General features: G+C 38.9%; 1 protein-coding gene across 2 annotated transcripts in view; it reads right to left on the reverse strand.

The window, feature by feature from the left end:
- Positions 1-14,851: 14,851 nt before the first annotated feature.
- The window catches only part of LOC103457461 (glutamate receptor ionotropic, kainate 2-like), an 84,977-nt gene continuing 78,589 nt past the window's right edge, over positions 14,852-21,239 (reverse strand). For both annotated transcript variants that reach the window (XM_008397599.2, XM_008397600.2), the window contains exon 16: positions 14,852-17,907. In XM_008397599.2, coding sequence (XP_008395821.1) covers positions 17,743-17,907 — 165 coding nt within the window. In that variant the 3' untranslated portion in view covers positions 14,852-17,742. The remainder of the gene's footprint in view (positions 17,908-21,239) is intronic.

Genomic DNA, 21,239 nt, shown 5'->3' on the forward strand with positions numbered 1-21,239 from the left:
TATTTTTTCACTGTGTTATTTTCCTAACCAGCACAGCTGTGGCAGCGATCAGCGGGGTACGGGACGTGCGTGAATGTGTGCCACTGACCTGCAGTCACCTGGTGCAGCTATGGAAACGACTGCTGGAAAGGTGACTGCAGGGAATAATTCTTTTGTGTTTCAATCTGTGCAGCTCAATGGTGAAATGTCATTTGTGTGTAGGTTTTGATGACTGTGTTGCCTCTGCTCCCCCTCGGACCTGAAGGGGTGGCTATTTTAAAAGCCCCCCTCCCCCCCTATTTTGCAGACTGAAAGCCACAACTTTATACCGTAAGCCTAATCATTCAGAGAGGGAGAGAGAGAGAGAAAAAATCCCGATTGCATCTTCACAGCACACACGGTAGCTCATTTTAAAATAGATTAGGGGACAACTCTTAAGAGCTTGAGTCCGTCTAAGTAATAATCCAGACCCACAGGACTTTTAGCCTGGCTTCTAGAGATCTTTTGGGGAAACTTAATGCATTCCTGAGGGGTCGTTTTTAAAAACGCCGCTGAGCTGCTAGAGTACGTTCTCTCTCATTTCAAAACCCTCGATACATATCGCTTTCGTGACAAGGACTGGACCAACTGATTGTGGAAGTGTCAGCAAGTGCAAGACTGAGAACAAAGAAGAGAAGAGGGAGAGTGTGTGCGCGCGTGGCACGGAGACTCCGACAGAAATCAGAATTGTCAAACTGGAGAACTGTCTTCTTCGTGGGCGAATCATGGCTGTTAAACCTCCACCGTTTTCCTGTTATCACAGATAGACGCATATTATATAAGGCAAATATGTAATCAGTCTAGGTCATAGTTTAGGTTTTAAGTAAAGGCCTTATCATTCCATTTTGGTAGTTGCATAATTAGTTTAAAGTAGTTTTTAATATATATATATATATGTAAAGTTACAAGATATAATTAAAATTATATTAACATTAAGTAAACATATATATATATACATATATATATATATATACAAGGACTTGGCTCTGAAATAGGTGCACATCCCTGTTTTAAGTGCATGGGATACGTCGTGGCGTGTGAAAATTCTCCCTCTATTTACCCATTTTCAATGTAGAAAATTCCATTTTTATTCTCTACTCTTTCTCATATCGATTAGTTTATACAGTCCCTTGCAAAAGTTTTAACACCCCTTTAAGTTTTTACACGGATTGTTGTGTAACAACTGCACGCCTCAGCACATTTATTGGGTATTTTATGTGCTTGACCAGCAAATAATAGGGGATATTTCAGTTCTAATAAGTAAGGGGGAAAAAAAAAAAAAAACGTTTGCAGAGTGTTTGTATCCAGCACCCCCGAGTCGATACTTTTCGCTGTGATTAAAGGTGCAAGCCACACAATACATCTAATGGGAATTGCAGCGTGCAGTGTTTGAATTGCCTGGTTTCGAAAGTCCCAATTTCAAATCATTTCTTGGATGGGGTTTTTGGAGGAATGTAATATTTCAGGTACCAGTCAGTCAATTTCTGCATGCCAGCAATTTATTTGGCCAACTGTATGAGAATGTTGTCAATATGTAATGACAATGGAGAGAGAAACAAAAAAATAGGTAGTTGGCTTGCAACAGTTTTTCAATTGGATTTTGTTCTGGTCTTTGACTAGGCCATTGTAGCACACAAATATGCTTTGATCTGAACTATTGGAGCTCTGTCTGAGTGTTAAGTGTCGTCTTGTTGAAAGGTGATCCTCAAGGATCTAGTGTTTGTTTTTTTGGGGGTTGGGGGGTTTCCTGAACTATCCCGTATTTTAGCTCCATCCATCTTCCCATCAAATCCTTCCAAGTTCTGTAAGATAGAATTTTTGAGAGTTGTCAGATTGAAGGGGGGCTGAATACTAATACACACCCACACCTTGTAGATACTTAAATAACCAAGTATACATCTTACTCTTGCCCTTTTCACAGAAAACCCTAATGATATTCGTTGAAGTCGTGTCAAAGTTTAAAGGGCGTAACACATTTGCAAGGTACTGCGTGGTCACAGCAAAAAAACTCACCTTGAAGGTGTAGTTTCTAGCACAACCTCATTATCATAGCTGCTTTACTCACATAATACCTCACAACTTCTTCCTTCGGGAAGTGAATGTCGATAACGTCTGCTCTCTTAGTGTTTTTTTTTAATCTATATTTTTCAGTAAAGTCGAACCATATTTTCCTCATCCGTCAGTGCCTAGCGTTTGTCAGTCAGCACCAGTCAGGTGATGGGATGACGTCTCTGCTGCTGCTGCTCCAGACTCAAAACAATGGAGGGAGAAATAGCCGGACGGATTGTGTTGCTTTCGGTATAACTTGAATCCCAAGCACGGCTTTAGTGGCACTTACTGACCCTAACAACTCTTCTCTGACCATACTGAATGTGAAAAGAGCTCATCTGAAGTCGACTCCTCACAAAGTTCACGTAAGGTCGCTTTGGAGTTGTATCTTAATGTTCTGACAAATCAAATAACTTTGTACAAGTATATCAAACTGGCATGTGGGCTTTTGAAAAGCTCTGTAAAGACAACCAACTTTTTTTGGTATATTTCTATACCAAAGAGGTTTGGCTTTTTTTTTTTTTGTTTGTTTTTTTTTTACTTTTACCTTTTCTTGAAGGCATTTAAAAGTTAAGACTTGCTGAAGTGCTTGCTTTTTCGGAAATAGAGCAGCTTATTGCTGAAAGTGCAGCAAAGTGTTTTCTAAATAATATACAGCTTTGAATGTGTGCGTGCATTGAAAATCAAACAACAAATGCAGCTTGACGGGAGAAAAAAAACAACAACAAAAAACGACGGTGGTTGACCAAACTGCAACTCATGCTTAAATCTCTATGGAAACATCTTTTTGTATGACGTATTTTTTACATTTTTACACACAGCTCCTCTCAGGATGATGAACTCGTCTCAGGGAATTAACCAAAAAAAGAAAAAAAAAAGAAAAAAAAAAACAAAGAAGTGTTTATTATTCTTTTGGGATTCATCCACTGACAGACTCCACAAACTCTTAAGCAATGGTGAAGAGACATATAACCAGTTCAAGTACTGATGATAGCAACTACCTCCTGAGTTACACATAGCTGTTGGTTTCTGGGGTTTCTTGTTGTTTTTTTTAATCGAGCTGTATTATTAATATTAGTCTGTATAATAATCGTCTTGGACAGTCTTTTGTGTTTTGCCACAGATTTCCCCGTCTTCCTTTCCAGATTTAATATATTTTTTTTCTTACTGGAAAACTATTGCTTTTTTGTTTACAGCAAAAAAAAAAGGAACCTACCTCATTAGCGCTATTCCTCGACAAGCTCCTTACCTGCTCCCAGGTCGCATGCCTCCAGTTTTTTTTAATTATTATTATTACTTTGTGTCACAATGTTTTTAAGAAATCAGCCCTGATGTGGCTTTTCGCTTGTTTCTCTGTCATTTATTACCGTTTGTTGCTTTTTACTTGCCGCTTTTCCTAATTTTTTTCTCAAGATCTCAAATCTGCGAGTGATGAGTGAACACCCATTACTTTGCACAAAGCCAGTGAGTTTACCTCAGCTTGTTGGGCTAGCTGTTCACAAATGTAATATTTTATGGCTGTGAGACTCATTTTTAAAATACTATGACTGGTTTTGTTTGTTTGTTTGTTTTTTGTTACTTTGCATTTTATCGTAACTGTTTTCTTTTTGTTTTGTTTTTTACAACCACTTGATGATTTGCCTAAGGAGAAGGAGAATAGGTTTGCACTTGAGCAAAGATTCCCTGTGTGTGTGTTTTTTATTTTTATTTTTATCAGTTTGATTTGTTACCAAATAGATATTATGACCTGTCTGCAGGCTCCATGGTAATGGTCCTAGTCAGCCATTTTCACAGCTCAAGATAATCAAAAGTGGTTTCTGTTAGATATTGCTAATTGATGTTAACAATGATTACATTCGTGCAAGCTTATTTGTTTTACATATACCAGAGATAATAACATTTACTCTTAAAAATCAGTAGGTTTTGTACTAAAGGTGATTTGTTTTCATTTAGTGACATTCCTAAAAGTGTTTTTGAATTCTAAGAGATTAAACGTTGAGCATAAAAGCAGTATTACTCTTCAAAATCAACTGAGAAAATGACTGTGTTCTGGTGGACCTGCACACGGGACAGGAAGCTTGTTTCAATGAGCTTTGGGATGTATACACAAACATGACTTTCCAGTGTTATTGTTCGCTTTAATATTTGATCTTGATCAGTTTGCAGTGCTTTGAAAAACTTTCTCTCCTTTACTCCTGGTTTTAGATTTGTTTTTCGCAACTAAATGTTTCAGATCATCAACACAATTTCTTCCACACCTTCCCTGTGGTTGAGGGGGGCCAGCCTACAAAAATCACTCCAAGAACGCACCAACACTTATCCAGGAGGTCACAAAAAAAACCTGATTCAGTGTTTGAATGGGGACGAATTCTTATCTCAACCAGAAGATCTTGTAAGAGAACGTCTGCTAAATGCTGCAGGATGACGATCTAATGCATGCCAACAACTCCCAATTCAGAAATACAAAATGGAGGTTATGTCCGTAACCTTCATGGACCACTGCACTGGTTAAAGTGTGATGGAGATGCCTTAAACTGCACTCTGTGCCTAGAAAATAAAGATTCATTGCAAACACTTAGTGGCAGTTGCTGCTGTCTAGGATGTCACAACAAGGCGTCGTGAAAATATTTCCCCACTGAATAAATGAAGGCATCATTTCAAAACTTCATTTTGTATTTATTTCAGTTGTTTGTCTATTTTACAGAGGATCTGAAACATTTAGGTTTGCCAAAAATAAAAGTAAAAAAAAAAAAATTGTAAGAAATCTGTTACCTATTAAAAAGCACTGAAACTACTGACTAATGTATTTGATGGCACAAATGAACAATGTGTGGTTTTTAAAGGCAGCATAAAGTGTAAGACATTTCAGATTGTTTTTTTTTCTCCCTCTTATGCATTGCTATTTTCTCAACTGCCTTAAGTATTGAATTATGTGTATGTTAAGGTAAAAAAAAAGAAAAGCTTTTTACATGTAATCATAAAAAGTGTTTTTTCTGCATATGGGAAATGAAAATCTGGTGATATTAAATGAAGTTTAAAGACACAATAGAGCAAGAAATAAGTTTAAAGGATTCCAAGTATTTTTTTGTATTTTTTTGCTTAAGAACTTACATTGAGGAGCAACATACCGAACAACTATTTTTTTTTTTTTTTTTTTTTTTTTACAAAGCTACAAAAAAAAGGCCTTTGTCTTCATTGGCAATGTAAAGAAAAGTATTTATTTAATTCTTTGTTTTCCCTTTTTATCTCAAATAAATATTGTCTTATTTGAAATAGCTAGGATTCTTTATAATGCTTCTTCTCCAAAATGCCCTTGATCGTTTGAATTGGTTCATTATTTTGTGAAATGTATTGCCTTGTAAGTTTTATAGACCACTAAGATAGAGGACCCAGTGTCAAACTCGCCTCTGTCTGGCAGAAATAATTCTTCAAATCCTTTAAAATAACTCTTTAGCTGTATTTGTTGGACTTTTCTTATGTCATTGCCTATTAATGGAGAAGAACCTTCTGTTTCTGTCTAGACATGCAGCTCGCTTCATTTGGATTTGAAGATTTTGTGTGGAAAAACATTTGACCTTTGACCTTAGAAATGTTGATTTTTAGTGTTTTGAGTCAAAAGTTAAAGAAGAGCAGCCCCTAATGTTAAGATGGCGATTGGGATAGTCAAATCTCGTGGAACAGCCTCGAGCCTGATGTAATGCATTCATAAAATGTTGCGAAAATTGCTGATATAAACCATTTATTAGCACTTTGGTGTTGTGTTTACATCTCGATAAACCAGTGGTATATATATATATATATATATATATATATATAGTGCTGTAAAATGCCTATTTGAAATCATTTTTTCTTTTATGTGTTTGAAGACTTAAAACGCTATTAATAGCTTGTAGTATGTAGGACCAACGCAATTCTTAAATCCCGCTGGTTTTCCGACTTGCAACTAGAACACACTCAACTCGGGTGTGGCATCATTCCCAGCTACGAGTTCTGACTCCCGAGACAAACAGCAGTATTTATCAGATGATCAATTACAGTCTGACCAGAGAAAATATTGTAGAGCAGGAAACTGCTGAGTGGACCCAACTTTGTACGCATCAAACAGCCTCTGTTTGATGCATACATTCTATCCCCCCACCCCCAAAAAAATCCTTAGTGTTTCAGCATCTCTGTAAAACAAAGATGGGCGCCAAACTAACTGCTGTAGTATTAAAAAAAGAAGGAAAAAAAAAAACGTAGCTGATCATCTTTATTTGACTAATTTCATTATAATGTCTTCTCAGTAGAGCTGAAAATGGCTACATAGTGGCACCTTTTTGGTATTCTAAACATCACGTAATGATATTTTAGCTATGTATGCAAGTTATCATAAAGTTAAAGTTATAATGCGGAAAATATTCACTTATCGCATTGTTTTTTTTTTTTTAGATAACTTTCTTTGTTTTAAATACAAAGAAAGTGTCCACCAGAGTCATGAAAGCCAGTGGAAGTTGGCGCAAAAAGAGAAAATATTTTAAATTTACCCACGTCACAATGTTTGACTTCAGATAAATTGGTCTTGGCGATGAATGCGTTCTCTTAAATGTTTTTGTTTGTGCCTCAAAGACCCATTTGTAAGTTCAAATTCTTTGAATATTTTTTCTTTTTTTTTTTTTTAAATGATAAATGTAAACACTTAAATATCCGGAGCAGTGAGTTACCAAACGCTCCTGGGCAGACAGAATGTACAAAAACATGATGCAGGGCAGGGAAACGTCTGGTGGCTGGACAGATTATGTACTGGACTTCACATACCTCAGCTGCTGCCTTTGACAGCCGATCTGTGTTTTTACATACAATATGCTCTTCCTTTTTGTCTTTTATTGTAATAAGCCTACCTTCAGAAGTGCTTGTGCAAAAGCCGTAGCCGAACGTTGTACCTCTTGGGGACCTTTTTTAAATTCAGCCAAGTGCAGGATCCTTTTATGCACTGATGAATAACCTCACTGTTTCCATGTTTGTACGTGTTTTTAATCTCTACATTGTGGCCAGAGAGTCTTTATGCTCTGTTTCTGTTAAATTAAAACACTGATTTGCTTTTGAACTGGGAAAATGTTCCTCTGTGTGCAAATCAATCATTATTTTCAGTCTCAGTATTGGTTGTACTGCTTTTTTTTCCCTGTGAAGTCTGGGTTGGATTTTTAAATGTCTTTAATGTTTCACTTGATTGGAAAATAAAACCATCATAACAAGATTAAAGTACGTATCATTGCTCCAAGATGTTCAGATATCGGTAAACAAATCTCAGATTCGGTATTTCAATATTCCTGTGCACTGGTATCATTTTGTAGCCTAACAAAGCCTGTTTTCTTGTAAAGGAAAGGACTTTTTAGATTTTACACATCAACGTCAAAAAGATGTTATTCGAATTCATTAATACATTGTAGCTATGAAGATAGTTATTTCGACAAATCAGTGCTGAAGAATGTGGCATTTTTTTAAAAGCCTGATGTACAAAAAGAAATAAAAGTCTGCTGTATACCGGATTGCATGGTGTCATTACTTCTCTACAAAAAATATAAAAATAAAGTTATCACAAAACATTACTGTTAGTGAAGAAAATCAGCATATTATTACATGAATAATAGGTGATTTACAGGCAAATGTGATGCAGCTATGCTTTGGTAGTTGGTATTTTTATCTGTCAGAATTAAAGTTTCTGTAAGGTAAAAACAAATTACAATATCTTAGAAAGGTAAAACTAAAAAAAAAAAAAAAAGGTTGAGTGTAAAAATCATCAGACTACTTTCAAACCAGACACTCTATCAAATATGGCCAACAAATATCTCAAAATTCAAGGAACTAGACGGATGATTGATTTTGTAAATGTTATTGTCTTCCTCTTTTCTCCAAAAGGGGGCAGCCTAGCACTGCCAAATATTTACCCACCCTCAGGCCTGTGAAGGACAGCCAAAACAGATTAATCACCTCAACACATCTGACTCACCAAGACACTGGTGTGTCTTCACAGCCCTCTCTCTTTTATCCCTCTCCTCTTTAATGGTCTAGCACCGTGTGCATGTGTGTGTGTTTTATAATCATCACTCTATCTCACTGACTCTCTCCTGAGCACATCTTTAAGCACACCGCTTCAGGCGTTGGACGGTATGAACACTGTTTGTTTACGGTTTCCTTCAGTTACCCATCATCGTGTTTCTTCCCTTCTCTGAGATACAATCTCTTGAGATGGCTTTGTGAAGGTCAGGTGTGTTTATGGCGTTAGGTGCTGGATGTTTAAAAAGGCAAGGGATGGAGAGAACTGAGGGATAAATACCCCTAAACACCACAGAGAGGGTTCCCGGGTATCAGAGGCAGCATTCAGGCCAAAGAGAAGAGGGGACCGTGTATCTTCCCAATCCTTTTTCCCTATGCCGCGTGCCTAAACTGCATGTTAACCTTTGTAGCACTGCCTCCAGGCTGTATGCTTTAACCTTTTCTTTGAGATAGAGGGGGCTCCTGCACAGGGAATACAACATAAATCACAGCCGCTGACTGTAAATGCAACAGTCAACGGTACGCGCCAGCGTGCGCGCCTTTGCTCAAGCCCTCGTCCTTTTGTCGCAAAATCCTTCTCATCTCTCACAAGGGCTCATAAAGATGTTCTCAGGATCGGCGGTTTGGACTATTATATCCACAAGCACACCCTGAATAATTCATCCATCATTAAAATGCACTAGGCGTAATGATAGCAAGGAGTGTGTTGTGGCGGTATTCTGTTTTCCCCGAGTAAAACACAGGGGTCATTAGGAGTCATTTCTGGTCAATTTTGTATGATCAACCATGCTCCGGAGAAAGTGAGGGGAGAGGGGGGGGGCGGCTGGGGTGGGGGGCATTTACTTTTTGTGCATCGGGAATTCATGTTGGAAGAGATCAAAGGGGACAGACAAAGAGATGAGAGAATCGACATCTCCTCGTCTCCATTTGGCTCCCAGTGAGAGGAGGAAAATTACTTTAAAGCTGATGCCCTGATGAAAGAAAAAGGCCTTATGCCTGATGTATTCCTCCAGAGGTGGAATCAACACTATGAATGACTCAAAGGCAGATGGAAGTGGGAAGGAGGCAGAACATTTGTTCGAGAGAACCAAAAGGGGGATTATTTATTTTTTCTTTCTCTCTCTCTCTCTCTCTCTCTTTTGAGAAGGGATGAGGATACTATTTGACAGCAGTGAACAAAATACAATTCACACTTCAGGAGATGTGACCGATTCAACACTCAACACTGTTATTTCTGGTGTGTGCATAAAGGGCCAGCAGATGCCATCAGACGCGGAGCTAATTTGTGACATCAGGCCAGGGATTTTTATCAGACTGAGCACCAGCAACACGTGCATTTCACAAAACAAATGTGACCCTGTGGTCATGTTCAGCTGGGGTCCCTCCATTTTTTGGGGGGTTTCCCCCCCCCCCAGCAGAGCGGGTCACAGCAGAGGAAATAACCTCTAAGCAAGGAGACCTGAATTGTCATTTTCCCGACAGAGCTGTCAAAGCACCAAACCATGCTAGTTACACATGAAGCCAATAGAAATGAAAACACTGTCAGTGAAAAGACTCATGGGGTAACGGAGATGCCAGGAGCAGGGTGAATCACTTAGCAATCTGTGCTCCTCCATTCTGCAGCTGCCACCCACCACAACACATCTGCCACTGGGAGAAAAGACATTCGGATATTCGGATATGCAACCACAACCAAAAGAGAACTGCTGCAAGACACGGAGGATCATTCTTTTAAATTGAAACTAATTTGCAGCTAAAATTGAGTTTATATCCTGCACATCTTGTATTGTGGAAAAGCTCACATTCAGGTCACACGCAAAAAAGGAGCTGCTGTAGTTTGAAGCAGATCGTTTAAATGATGTGTTGGGCCAACATTTACTGCACTGAATGCCCCCTCTTGTCGTAGGTGTAGGAGGGGGACAAAAATGGGGGACACTCCCAAGTGTGTGGTATATAATCGGTTCCCCTTTTATTGTAATTCCCTTTATACAGGCTGAGCTCACAAGAAGAGACCAAAGCTAATTTCTAAAGCACCAAAATGTCCGCAGACGAAGAATTACCCACTGCAGCAGCTTTCAAATGTGATAAAAATACCAAGTTCTGGAATGATGGCCAAATTAAAAACAGCACTTCATCAGAACAAAGCTTTTTTTTTGTTTAAGCGCTATGCCTTCTATCTTTTCCCACTGGCACCACTTGATTGATTGAAGGACGTAGTTTCATTATGCATTTCATTTTTACTTGGAAGGACTGCATGCTGGGCCAATCAATGCAGCCAGGTTTGAATCCTAGCAGGAACCCTTCTATAGAGTTTGTACGACCTCCCTATGAATACACAGGTTATCTTTAGGTAAATGCTCTCATACACTCTGAGTGCATGGTTGCCTTGTGTTGCCCAACAATTGACTAGAAACCAGTCCAGTGAATATCCCAGACCATTAGACCGTGTATTGCTGATTGATAACAAATGTGTCAAGAGCTCCTCTGGTATTTAGCTCTCTGTTGAAGCCGCCTTAAATTCAAGTTTGCAGAATTTTTCTTGTCACAGAAAACTGAATTGATTTTATTCCCACCTGCATTTGTTCATTGTTCAAAAAGCTGTGAAGTAACTTCCCCTTTTGCATTTTATTGTCAATTTCCTGAATCAATGGTCAAGGAACTCTATCCATGTTGTGCCGTTCTAGTCATAACTCCTAAAAATACTTGTAAACCAGAGCGACACACACACATCATTTGATCACACACTGTGACACAGATCAGGGCTAAGTGCCTTGCCCAAAGGTGACATCAAACCTGGAATTGAACAAAGATGATTTCAATTGTTAAGACGACTAAACTTCCCTCTGAGCCACAAACGCCAAAAGATAAAAAAAAAATCTCTGAATACAAGTCACATTTTCTAAGGAAAACAAGGGACTCCACTAGCTTATGTTGGAATCCTGCCAGCAGGCAGAAAGGCGATGCAGAGAAACGCCGGAGACAACATATTCATCACCATCATCATGCAGATTAGCTTGCAGCTTTTTTCTTAATTTTCTCTGTCATCTTGTCTTCTTATTATGCCACAATCAAAGCTGCTCTAACACAAACCGCATTTAAGTCATTTCCATCCTGACGTGTCGTGCGGTGCTGCACACACCCCGTCCGCTCTTTTTTTGTTTTTTTTTTTCCTGCTTGCTCTTTGCACAAAGCAAGGTATGCAAATAGAGTAGACTGCTGTATTCACACCACTATTATGTATCAGTGTTGAGCACATTACACAAGTGCCTGCTGAATCAGACCATGCTAAGCCCACTGACACACTTTAATATGGCACTTTATTAGCTTTAATAATGATAATAATAATAAAAATCTTTCTTTTTATGTCAACCCTCACTAATAAGATTTGGATATGAAATTTCAGGGGTTGGGGGGAAGGCACTCATCAAAATGGCCTTGTGAGGTCTATGATCAAATTAATCAGTTCAGATTTATAAATCCTGCCACAAAATTTAATAATCGCCCACCTAATAAGTGTTAAAAGTAGAACCATCGTAGTAGACTTACCACTGCAACTCATGGGATAAAAAATTGATTTCTTATCTTGACGGAGTCCCTCCAAGCGCAGGTCTTCTCAGCTTCATGCTAGATAAATAAAATAAAATCTGCTGCTAATCAAAAAATTAAATACATTTTCCTCTCAAGGTTTCTAAAAAATGCCCAGCAAAACCTGAAACTCCATAAGAAAAATAGTAGTGGTATGAAGGAAGGATATATTTAACTTTGCATGTTTTACCTTTTGAAGAGTGTGCGCTACACCAGGAGTCTGAACATGGATGCACTCTCGGGGGGAAAAAAAAAAAAAAAATTATAATAATCAAGCAGACTTGCATGATATTAATCTGCGACCTGCGATCATAAATTATTGAACGCGCAAGGGAGTGAGCAGCGGAGCCAACGTTCTCGTTGAAGATCTTTCTCGACAGACTCAATTTACTTATGATATCTGTGTGACAAACCAAAGTCACATTCAGAAAGCAATATTCTGTCTACAATGCAATCCCGGCCATTAATTGTCTGATGAACAAGATGTTATCCAAGGATACCTTCCCAATGAGCACTTAGGAAAAGGAGGAAGAAGATTTAATATGATGGAAATAAGTGTGACAGACTAAACGGTCCCCGCTGAACGCACTGAAGCATGCGCTGACCTTCCCTGTCACTTTGGAGGGCGAACAGGGGTGGCCATTTGTGTGGTGGCGGCAGAGCTGCGGATGCAGAGACGGTTTTTCATTGCAACTTCTGGAAAATCCCGTGTAAGTCGGAGAGAAAGGTGCACCGCCGAGGGGAAGATTATACAGGCAGCCTGGGAGCAAGCTTAAAAAAAATAAAAAATAAAAAAAACCTTGTCATACGTGCTTTCAGTTCGGTTTTCACTTAAAGTTCAACTATATCCCATTCATTCAGGGTGATTAAATCAAGTATTTTGGGGGGAATTAGTCAATTAGCCTGATATTTGATTATATTTTGAGGCGCATATTCATGGTAATATAGATGAGGAGGCTTTAATCCACAGAAAATTTTTTTCTCTTTTCTTTATTTTATTTCTTTACATCCTAAAGAGCAAAAGTTTCTTGAAACACTTTAAGTGGTCTTGATCACTTTCACTTTTTTCTTTTTTTTTTTTGCCTGACTTGCAAAATATTGAGTTGTGTGCTTAGAAATAAACAACATAAATAATTTAACGACAGATTAACACGCCAGGCTAAAAGAAATACACCTGTCATCACTTTAAAACTATGAAATTAAATGTAATTCAATAAGGATTTTATGCACTCGGTTGTGCTTTAGAAGTAAAATTATACTTTAGATATTTTTAAATGATAAGCCATATAAGCAGAGCTTCCATTTACATTCAGAACGTTGTAAAACAGCATCTTAAAAACCAAGATAACAAACCAGGCAGATCAGGAATCAAGTTGTGGGTTTAAAGCCTAAAAAATAAATAAAAAAGCATTTCATGTTTTGACATGTCGTTTAATTCAGTCTGAATCATTAAATGAGAGAAGCAGGTGACTCTGGAGGAGCAACAGCTTTGGAGGGATAATCCGTCAAATGTGCTTGTCCTGTACTCCACAAATTTGAAGAAAGCTGTGATCAAAGGAAAGCCTTGACTATTTCTTTTTGCAATTTTTCATATTTTACATGTAGGGCATAAAACAAGAACAAGGAAGAAGATTCCCTGTCCGGACGAGACTAAAATGGAACTTTTTGAGCTTTTCCTTTAAGCAAAAGTGTTTTGTCTGGTGAAAAGCTAAAACCCTGCCATTACCTTTCCCCACTGTGAAATATGACGTTGGCTGCATCGTCCTGTGTGGATGCTTTTTATTCCACATCTTCCCACCAACTGGTGAGAGTCGGTGGGAAAATGCTGAACATAAATACTTGGCCATTCTGAAAGAAAACCTGTCAGAGGCTGGAAAACACTCGAGACTTGGACGAGGGTGGAGGGGGAGGACTTCCCCTTCCAAATGAGCAGTTACTAAACATTCAGCCTGCACCATGGTGGAGTGGCTCAAATTAAACATATTAATCTGTTAGAATTGGCCAGTCAACGTCCAGAGCGATAGCCACTTGAGGATCTGTGGAAAGACTTGAACTTTGATGTTGACATACCGTCCTGCTCCTGACTGATCTGGAATTATCTTACAATAACGCAGTGGGCAGAATGCCTGGTTACATGTGTAAAGTCGGTAGCGGCCTAGCCAAAGGACTTGTATTTGTAAGTGCAGCGAAGGAAGTTCTGCATCATGTCGAATGACTGAGTCTCAAAAACAAATGCATGCAGCGGTTTTAATGTTCTTATATGTCAAAATGTTGAACTTCATGTGCTCCTTTTCTTCTGATTTACAGCAATCGCGTCACTCTGCTGGATCTATCGCCAAAATAATCCTGGCGAAGGGATTGTGGTTTTGTTGTGACAAAATGTGGAAAGGCATTGCATCGCGTGTTGAAATGTTATGCATCTTTCAGAAAATAATACAAAATGACTTCCAAACGTCAGAAATATTAAGAGAAAACATCTGTCATTCGTCAGGTTAGCCAGAAGAATAGCTCTTAACCAGTTTGCTGGTGCTAAAATCTGGTTTTTCATGGATTCAACAAAGAAAATATGATTCATTTGTCTCTGCCTCAGGCTGCTAGTTACAAATTGTCTGAAGGCTTAAGAGAAAAAGAGATCAGTTTGTTTTTGTGATATTTTAAGATAGTGATAGTCACAGGAACTAAGAGTTTTTTTTAGAATTATTCTTTAGACTTGGGCTGCTTCATTTCTCATGCATTGCCCTTCCTTTGTCCCACACACATAGTTCAATATGCTAAAAACAAGACTTTTTTTTTTTGACAAAACCAAGCAGGATAACAGAATTAAGATAACTTAGTATATTAGTAGCCACATGGAGGCACAGACGCATTTTTACCTCACAACAAGAATGTTCTGGGTTCAGATCCCAGGTTGTGGTTCTTCAGCATTGAGTTTGCATGTTCTACTTGTGGATGTGTGGATTCTCTCCTTGTGCTTCAGCTTCCTCCCACAATTCAAAAACTATTTGGTTGATTGTACCTTAATTATTAAAAAAAATAAAAAGAACTAGAGGCTACTTCGTATCAATGTGGAAACACACCAGAAAGACATAGCAAAATATAACCTTTTGCACAGTACATCTGTTTGCAAAGACCACTTTGAGTTGTGCGGAAAAACACGAGGCAGAGCTACAGTTATGACATTTTTAATGACAGTTTTTGTAAAACCTTGCACCAATGTCAAGCTCCGTGAGCTCACATTGTTTTTTTTATTTTTTTTTTATTTTACCGCTAAGCCTTTGGAATCAATTGAAGATTGTTTTCAGGAATTCAATTAGTTTGCACCACTAGATATAGCTATATGGAAAATGACAAGCAACACTAGTAGATCACCAAAAGCTTAAATACATAATCCCTCTTGTCAGTTTTTATATAATTATTAAATTAACTCATGAACGTATGACCATCAGAGGGGTAGGCGTTGGTGTCGTCTAACACCTGCAATGCCAGATGAATTGAACAAACGGGTCGAGACGGGGGGCAGCGGGAGCAGTAACCTACCGAGTGTGCTTGTCATTTCACAACAGGGAACATCGAGTTACCAGACAGGAAGAGCCGTTGCACCAAATGCGCTCGTGTTAGGTCATGAAGATAACACACATCTGGAGACAATTAGCGGATAAATGATTTTGCTCAGCCCACAAGCTATCATCAACATCAAGCTCTCAAGATGATGAAGCCCACTCGAGGAAAGATGAGTGAAGCACAGCCCGGGTTTTTTTTTTTTTTGAGCTAAGGTGGGACATTTACCATCCAACATACGAGCGCCTCGCAGCTCCTGATTACACCCACCATCCGATTGACTGCAGCTGCACTGTTCTTCAACATTCAACGCAACTCACACCCCTGTCATTACGGCCCACTTTTGAGGTCACTTGCAGGTGCATCTCAGTAAGTTAGATTATCGCTGAAAAGTGAATTCGTTTGCGATTCTGCATAAAAAAATTAAAAAATAAAAAAAAAAAAGTGAGACACACATCTTGCACATTCATTACACAGAGACTAATATGTTTCAAGTGTTTATTCCTGGTAATTTTGTGATTATGGCTTACAGCTAATAACATCCATAATTGTGTTTCTCAGAAAAAAAAAAAGAAAACCTCGGGGATCTCATCAGAGTAAGAAAAGAAGCATTTCGAAATATGGAAATGTTATGTTAGGGGATGTTACGAGATCGTGGGATAGATTAAGAACTTGACAGTTGTCAAACACTCGGTGACATCCTGCACATGAAGCCAAACAAACTGGATATTCAGAGAGAGCCGTATCCAGGTGTGTTAATGGACAGCTGAGTGCGTTTTATGGGTTTTGTGTGTAGCATTCAAATTTCACGAGAGGCTGCCTCTTTGGTTTAGCTGTAAGCCACATTCATTAACTTTTCAATGATATTATAATTTATTGAGATGCCACTAAATATGAGTCCTAAAAGTGATCATTTTAGAAACTAAGTCAGAAATATTTGCAGTATATACAATATATAGTAACTGAAAAGAGCTTTTCGTTGACGAAAAGCTCTTAAAATAAGTGTTTTTAATTGTGTCTGTTCATATAATTTATGTTATTTAAACAAAGTACTTTGTATGCTTAAGTCTCTGATACGCATATGTGAAACCTATTAGTACCACTGGTTTAAAAAATAAAACTTTTAGGACATACCATTAAAAAAAAAAAAAAAAAATCTCATCGTAGTACAACAGATCTACAAAACTACGACTGTATTTATATTCCACAAAAGCAACATTTGCATGTTTTACCATGTCTTTCGTGGTGACTCATCACAGCTACTGTTATTTACCCACACCCTTCGCTGATAGGACAAGAGCTGAATTTTTCAGCATGAATCACCACCGCCTTTGCCTACTTTGCGATCTCTTCATTTACAATTCTATTGCTCTCCCCAACCAAAAATCCACTACATTGTCCCCAAACAGTATGTACCGCTGGCCCCCGTGAGACTGGCAGACAAAAGGCTGAATCGCAGATTGATGAAAGCAATGCACTCCACACAGCAGAGCCTGAAGCTTTGTTGTCCAGAGTCCGAGGGCTGAGTTGGTTATCTGCTACATATTTTGTCCACGGGAGGGGCTACTATATGATACAAAGTACTACAAAACTTCGTTGTTCTTGTACAAAAACGAACACTTTTTGTAGAAATTCCACCTTTTTAAACAACGACCGATACAGAGCGAAAACCGTTGACAGTGTTTCAGGGCGGACATGAGTCAGGAGCTTGACAGATTACATTGCGTCTAGAGGCGTCAAAACAGAAACAGGCGTGGTGGGAAGTTCTTCACAATGGCAGAACTTTGGCACATATAGAAGAAAATGACAGTATTTGACAAGATCAGCGTAGATGATTCCAAACTAATTATCACTTTTATACAGCAGTTCATAATAACCCGGATGGTGTTGACTACTTTTTAAATGTTTTTTTTTTGGTATGAAATTAGTGTTTGCTTTAAATGACTGAAGAGAAACTCAAGCCACTGAAGGAAGGGGGCCACAGACATGGAAGTAAGACAAAGGGGGGCATTGACGACAACAGAAAAAACTACAACCGAATTCATCGTTCGAACCGAGTCCTCCCTTATGCACAGCAGTAAAGAGTGTGAAACGACAGTGTGAGAGTCTGTGTGTACATCAGGTGTGTGTTTGTGTTTAAATCCACTTCTGGTGTGTGAACCAGCAAACGTTTTTTTTTTTTTGTATTTATTTTTTTGTCCCAAACCTGCTCGAATCCGCTTTGAGGTCTACGTACGTCACCCGCCCGGCCTGGGAGAGAGTCCGCCGCTTCCAGCTCCCTTCCAAAAAGTAACGGTCACAGTGAGGTGACACTTCTCAGGTATCTGTATTTCCACAGGAAACATCGGTCGACATAAGCATGTTGGTTCAAAAAGGAATCCTGTTGTTACCGCTAACCTCAGCCCCTGGTCTAGTCTGCGTTAATTTGACCCCCCCCCCACCCCCTGAATCCCCTCGCTGATTTTAATTGAGGGGAATGTTTCAGGGTGTTGTCGGTTTTCATGCCATGGTTTCCTTCCCTGGGAGTCTCCTGTCGTTGAACGTGTGCATGTTAATGACCTCCTCCGTCTTGACGATGGCGGGCGGCTGAGGCTTTTGTTTGAGACGACGTTGGCACTTCAGAGAAACGCGCAGCTCATCCATCATAGCGCTGCAGAATGATCGCTGCAGAAGAAAACAAGAGGAGAAGGACAAGAAGCAGAGCAGTTATTCTTTATGTTACGCTCACCCGACCAATGTAAACTGAGCAAGATCAATATTGATGTGAGGGAGGGGGTGGGGGGATTAATGTAGGATCTTATGCTTTTCCATATTACAAATTTCACGAACGACGCCAACACCAAATACCACAGAGTTGAGAGGCAAAGAGAAAAATCACAAAGTTTATATTTGTTTCCCTGTGAATACAAATTGGACAAACGTCTTCAAATTTGGCTTCGGCTCTTGACTCAGAACTTCACAACCGATCCCGAACAGGAGGTTTATGCAAAAACTGTCACTTCATTGGTTCTATAAAAGCAATCGTGGTGCTAGCAGAGCTTGTCAATCCAGCTGTAATCATACACTTTCGCTATGGAGATGTCAAAAAGACAGCAGTCTCTGGCTTGCGGGTGCAAAACGCTGCAGTGTTATGTTGTGGTATAGTTGCTCCATTCAGATTGCCGCCCGTTCTCCATCTTCTAGCACATTCTGTTCTGTGCATCCACACTCAGTCAGCTGGTTGCCTGTTCAGCATTTCGTCATGTAGTCTTCTTTCTCCATAACAGCCAGTTAATAATCTTCCAGACGTGCTCAAATATTACAGCCCCAAAAACACACAAAAACAAGTGTGCTTTCCTGAAGTGACGGAGACGAGCGTTCTGGAAAAGACCTTGGTGTGTTAATGGTCACTACAAAAAAAGGAAGGGATAAATTAACCCAGAACGTTTAAACTGCGGGCTCATGAGCGTCGCTCTTTGCTATGCTGCATGCTAATGCTAGCTTGAGCTCAAATAGAAGCAGCAGAAGTGGATTTGGTTTCAGGTGCATTGTTTCTTTTCGCAGTGCCAAAGGTTACCTTTTTTTTTTGTCAGCATCTCAGCTTATGTGAAAAATAAAAAATAAAAAAATCTCTCTCTGCTCCTGGTTGTATAAAGTTTTGGTTGGCAGCCCTAAAAATTTATGTGCTTATGAATAGACAATAAAAGTGAAGTGGCAGAGACTGAGTTACTCTTTTTTGACAGCCAAGAAAAAAAAAAAAAAAAAAAAAACACTCTCTAAGGCTTCTTCAGTGCTAAAAAGCGATAATAACCAACTGAGTTTAAAGCTCCAGTTGCAGCTGCTTGAGAAAAGGAGCTGACAATAATGATGTAATATTTGTTAAGACATTGATTGCTGCTGCAATATTTGGGAATACTATGGACAATCTAAAGATGGAAAAGGCAACAGTGGAGAAAAATGCAGATTTTGCCGGCAAACGCATAAAATAAAAATTGGCATATTTTGTCTGGGGGAGAAAATCTAAGATCGATTTGAGCAGCAACAGGGAAAGCAGACCCGAATGTATAATTCCTTAAGAATGAATTTGAAGAAGAGATCTACTTACAATTCTGTTAAACATTTTCGCATGTCAGTATCATTGTCATCTGAAGGTCTTATTATTGTCTTACAGCCTTTCCCCCCCAGATGAGAACCAAATCCAGAAGGAATTATGTAAAAAAAAAAAAAAAAAAAAAGAATAATGCCACCTCGAGGTCATAAAACCCACTTAAGAAGATTACATCCAAAAATATTGGTAAACTGTTATGGCGTTATGTAACTTCTACAATATGAGATTCTGTTGTGCCTAAATTATGTATGTGCTGTAAAATCCTATAAAATGTCAATATGCCTTTGCACCAACTTTGGCAAATCCAATTCTCATGCATTCCTGACCCAATTATGCAGGATGTAATTCAAATTCAAAGGCTGTAGGAGGGGAGAGGATATACAAGAAAAGAGAGAGCATAAAAATATGACATTGTTACTTATTTATTTCTCGGTTTGTTTATGTGTGTGGGTGTTTGAGATGGATATCAATAGAAAGCGCCGGGTATTTTATTTTTTCCATGTACTCGATATATTTGTCTGGGATAAGAATACAATCTTTTATATATGCTGGGAAATAAATAATTAAAGGAGTAGATTGATTAGGGAAGTGGAGAACTGCGTAGGAGAAAATAGAAATAAGTAGTGAAAAGTGAGGTGGGGTGGAAGGAGGTTTGCAGGCGGGGAGAGCAGAGGCTTGTTGTCTGTATGCAAATTACGAGCACCTTGGAAAGCCTAGAAAATCCTGGCATTTGCAAATCATCTGAATATTGTGACCCAGTCCTGAAGCTCTTGATTAATGATAGCTAAGATATGCTATGAAATATATGCAGTCTGCAAAAAAAAAAAAAAAAGAAAAAGAAAAAAAGAAAAAAAAGAAGAAGATAGAAATAATTACAACTGCTATAAAGTGACACGCTGCTGCACTATGTTAATTCTTGAGATGTAAATAATTAAAAAATGCTATCTAGGGACTTCGGCAATTATGTGGAAATGCAATTGCACACATTATGGTGCGCTAAAATACATACTCCACTCGGCTTGATGAATAATGTGCACTTGTATATTAAGGGCCCGGATGGCGGTGGATAGACTCTGGAAACGTAACCTGAGGGGGAAGAAAGATGGTGCAATATATGCTGATTAAAAGACGTTTTCGTGGCAATTATTTAACTCAGGTGGCCTTATTTACAGTGACGGCAGCTGCGAGCTCTTAATGTTTCTTAGTATGTGGATATTTATTAACAAGCTGTCTTTCTTTTTTTTTTTTATAATAATTTTTAAAAAAATTCAATGATGTGCCGTATGAACGCCGGTTCCAGTGTGACACCAGGGCTGAAGCAAGAGTAAGTTCTCAACAGCTTCCATCTGCTGTATTCTGAATTGCTGTTGAGGATCGCAAGGCGGGGAGACTGTTTATCTACAGAAAACACAATATTTATCTCAGAATCTCTGCAAACCAACGTCCTAATGCTATAAGTCTAATTCGTAATCACTTGTTTTAGCTACAGCGTGTGTTTTCTCCGGGCTCAGACTGCCGGCTGGCATATCCGTTCTGTAAGTCATACTCGGACCCATAAACACGCCGTAAATGTGAGTTACAGTCACCGTTTTAAGCCAGAATTTCCAGTGCCAGCTGGGGAAATTAAACCACAAACAGTGTTTATTAAAGGAGTCACAATCAGTGTTTGTAAATTCACCTCGAAAGAGTAAGTATAAGCAGTTCTGTGCGGCGCGTCTAGCCCCCCTCTTTAGCTTGTGAGAGAGACAACAAGCTTATGCTACACCTTTCCTAGTCGCTAAAGCTCACCTCTTTATTGCTGCTCTCTAAATTATGCAGCCTGAAAGTGAAACTAACTTATTTATACACGACGCTTTGCAGGAACCCGCCCCTGGTGTGATTCTGTCCTCTGGCCCGGTAATGCATTGGT

The sequence above is a fragment of the Poecilia reticulata genome, linkage group LG21 (genome assembly GCF_000633615.1).
Source record: "Poecilia reticulata strain Guanapo linkage group LG21, Guppy_female_1.0+MT, whole genome shotgun sequence".
Taxonomy (NCBI): Eukaryota; Metazoa; Chordata; class Actinopteri; order Cyprinodontiformes; family Poeciliidae; genus Poecilia; species Poecilia reticulata.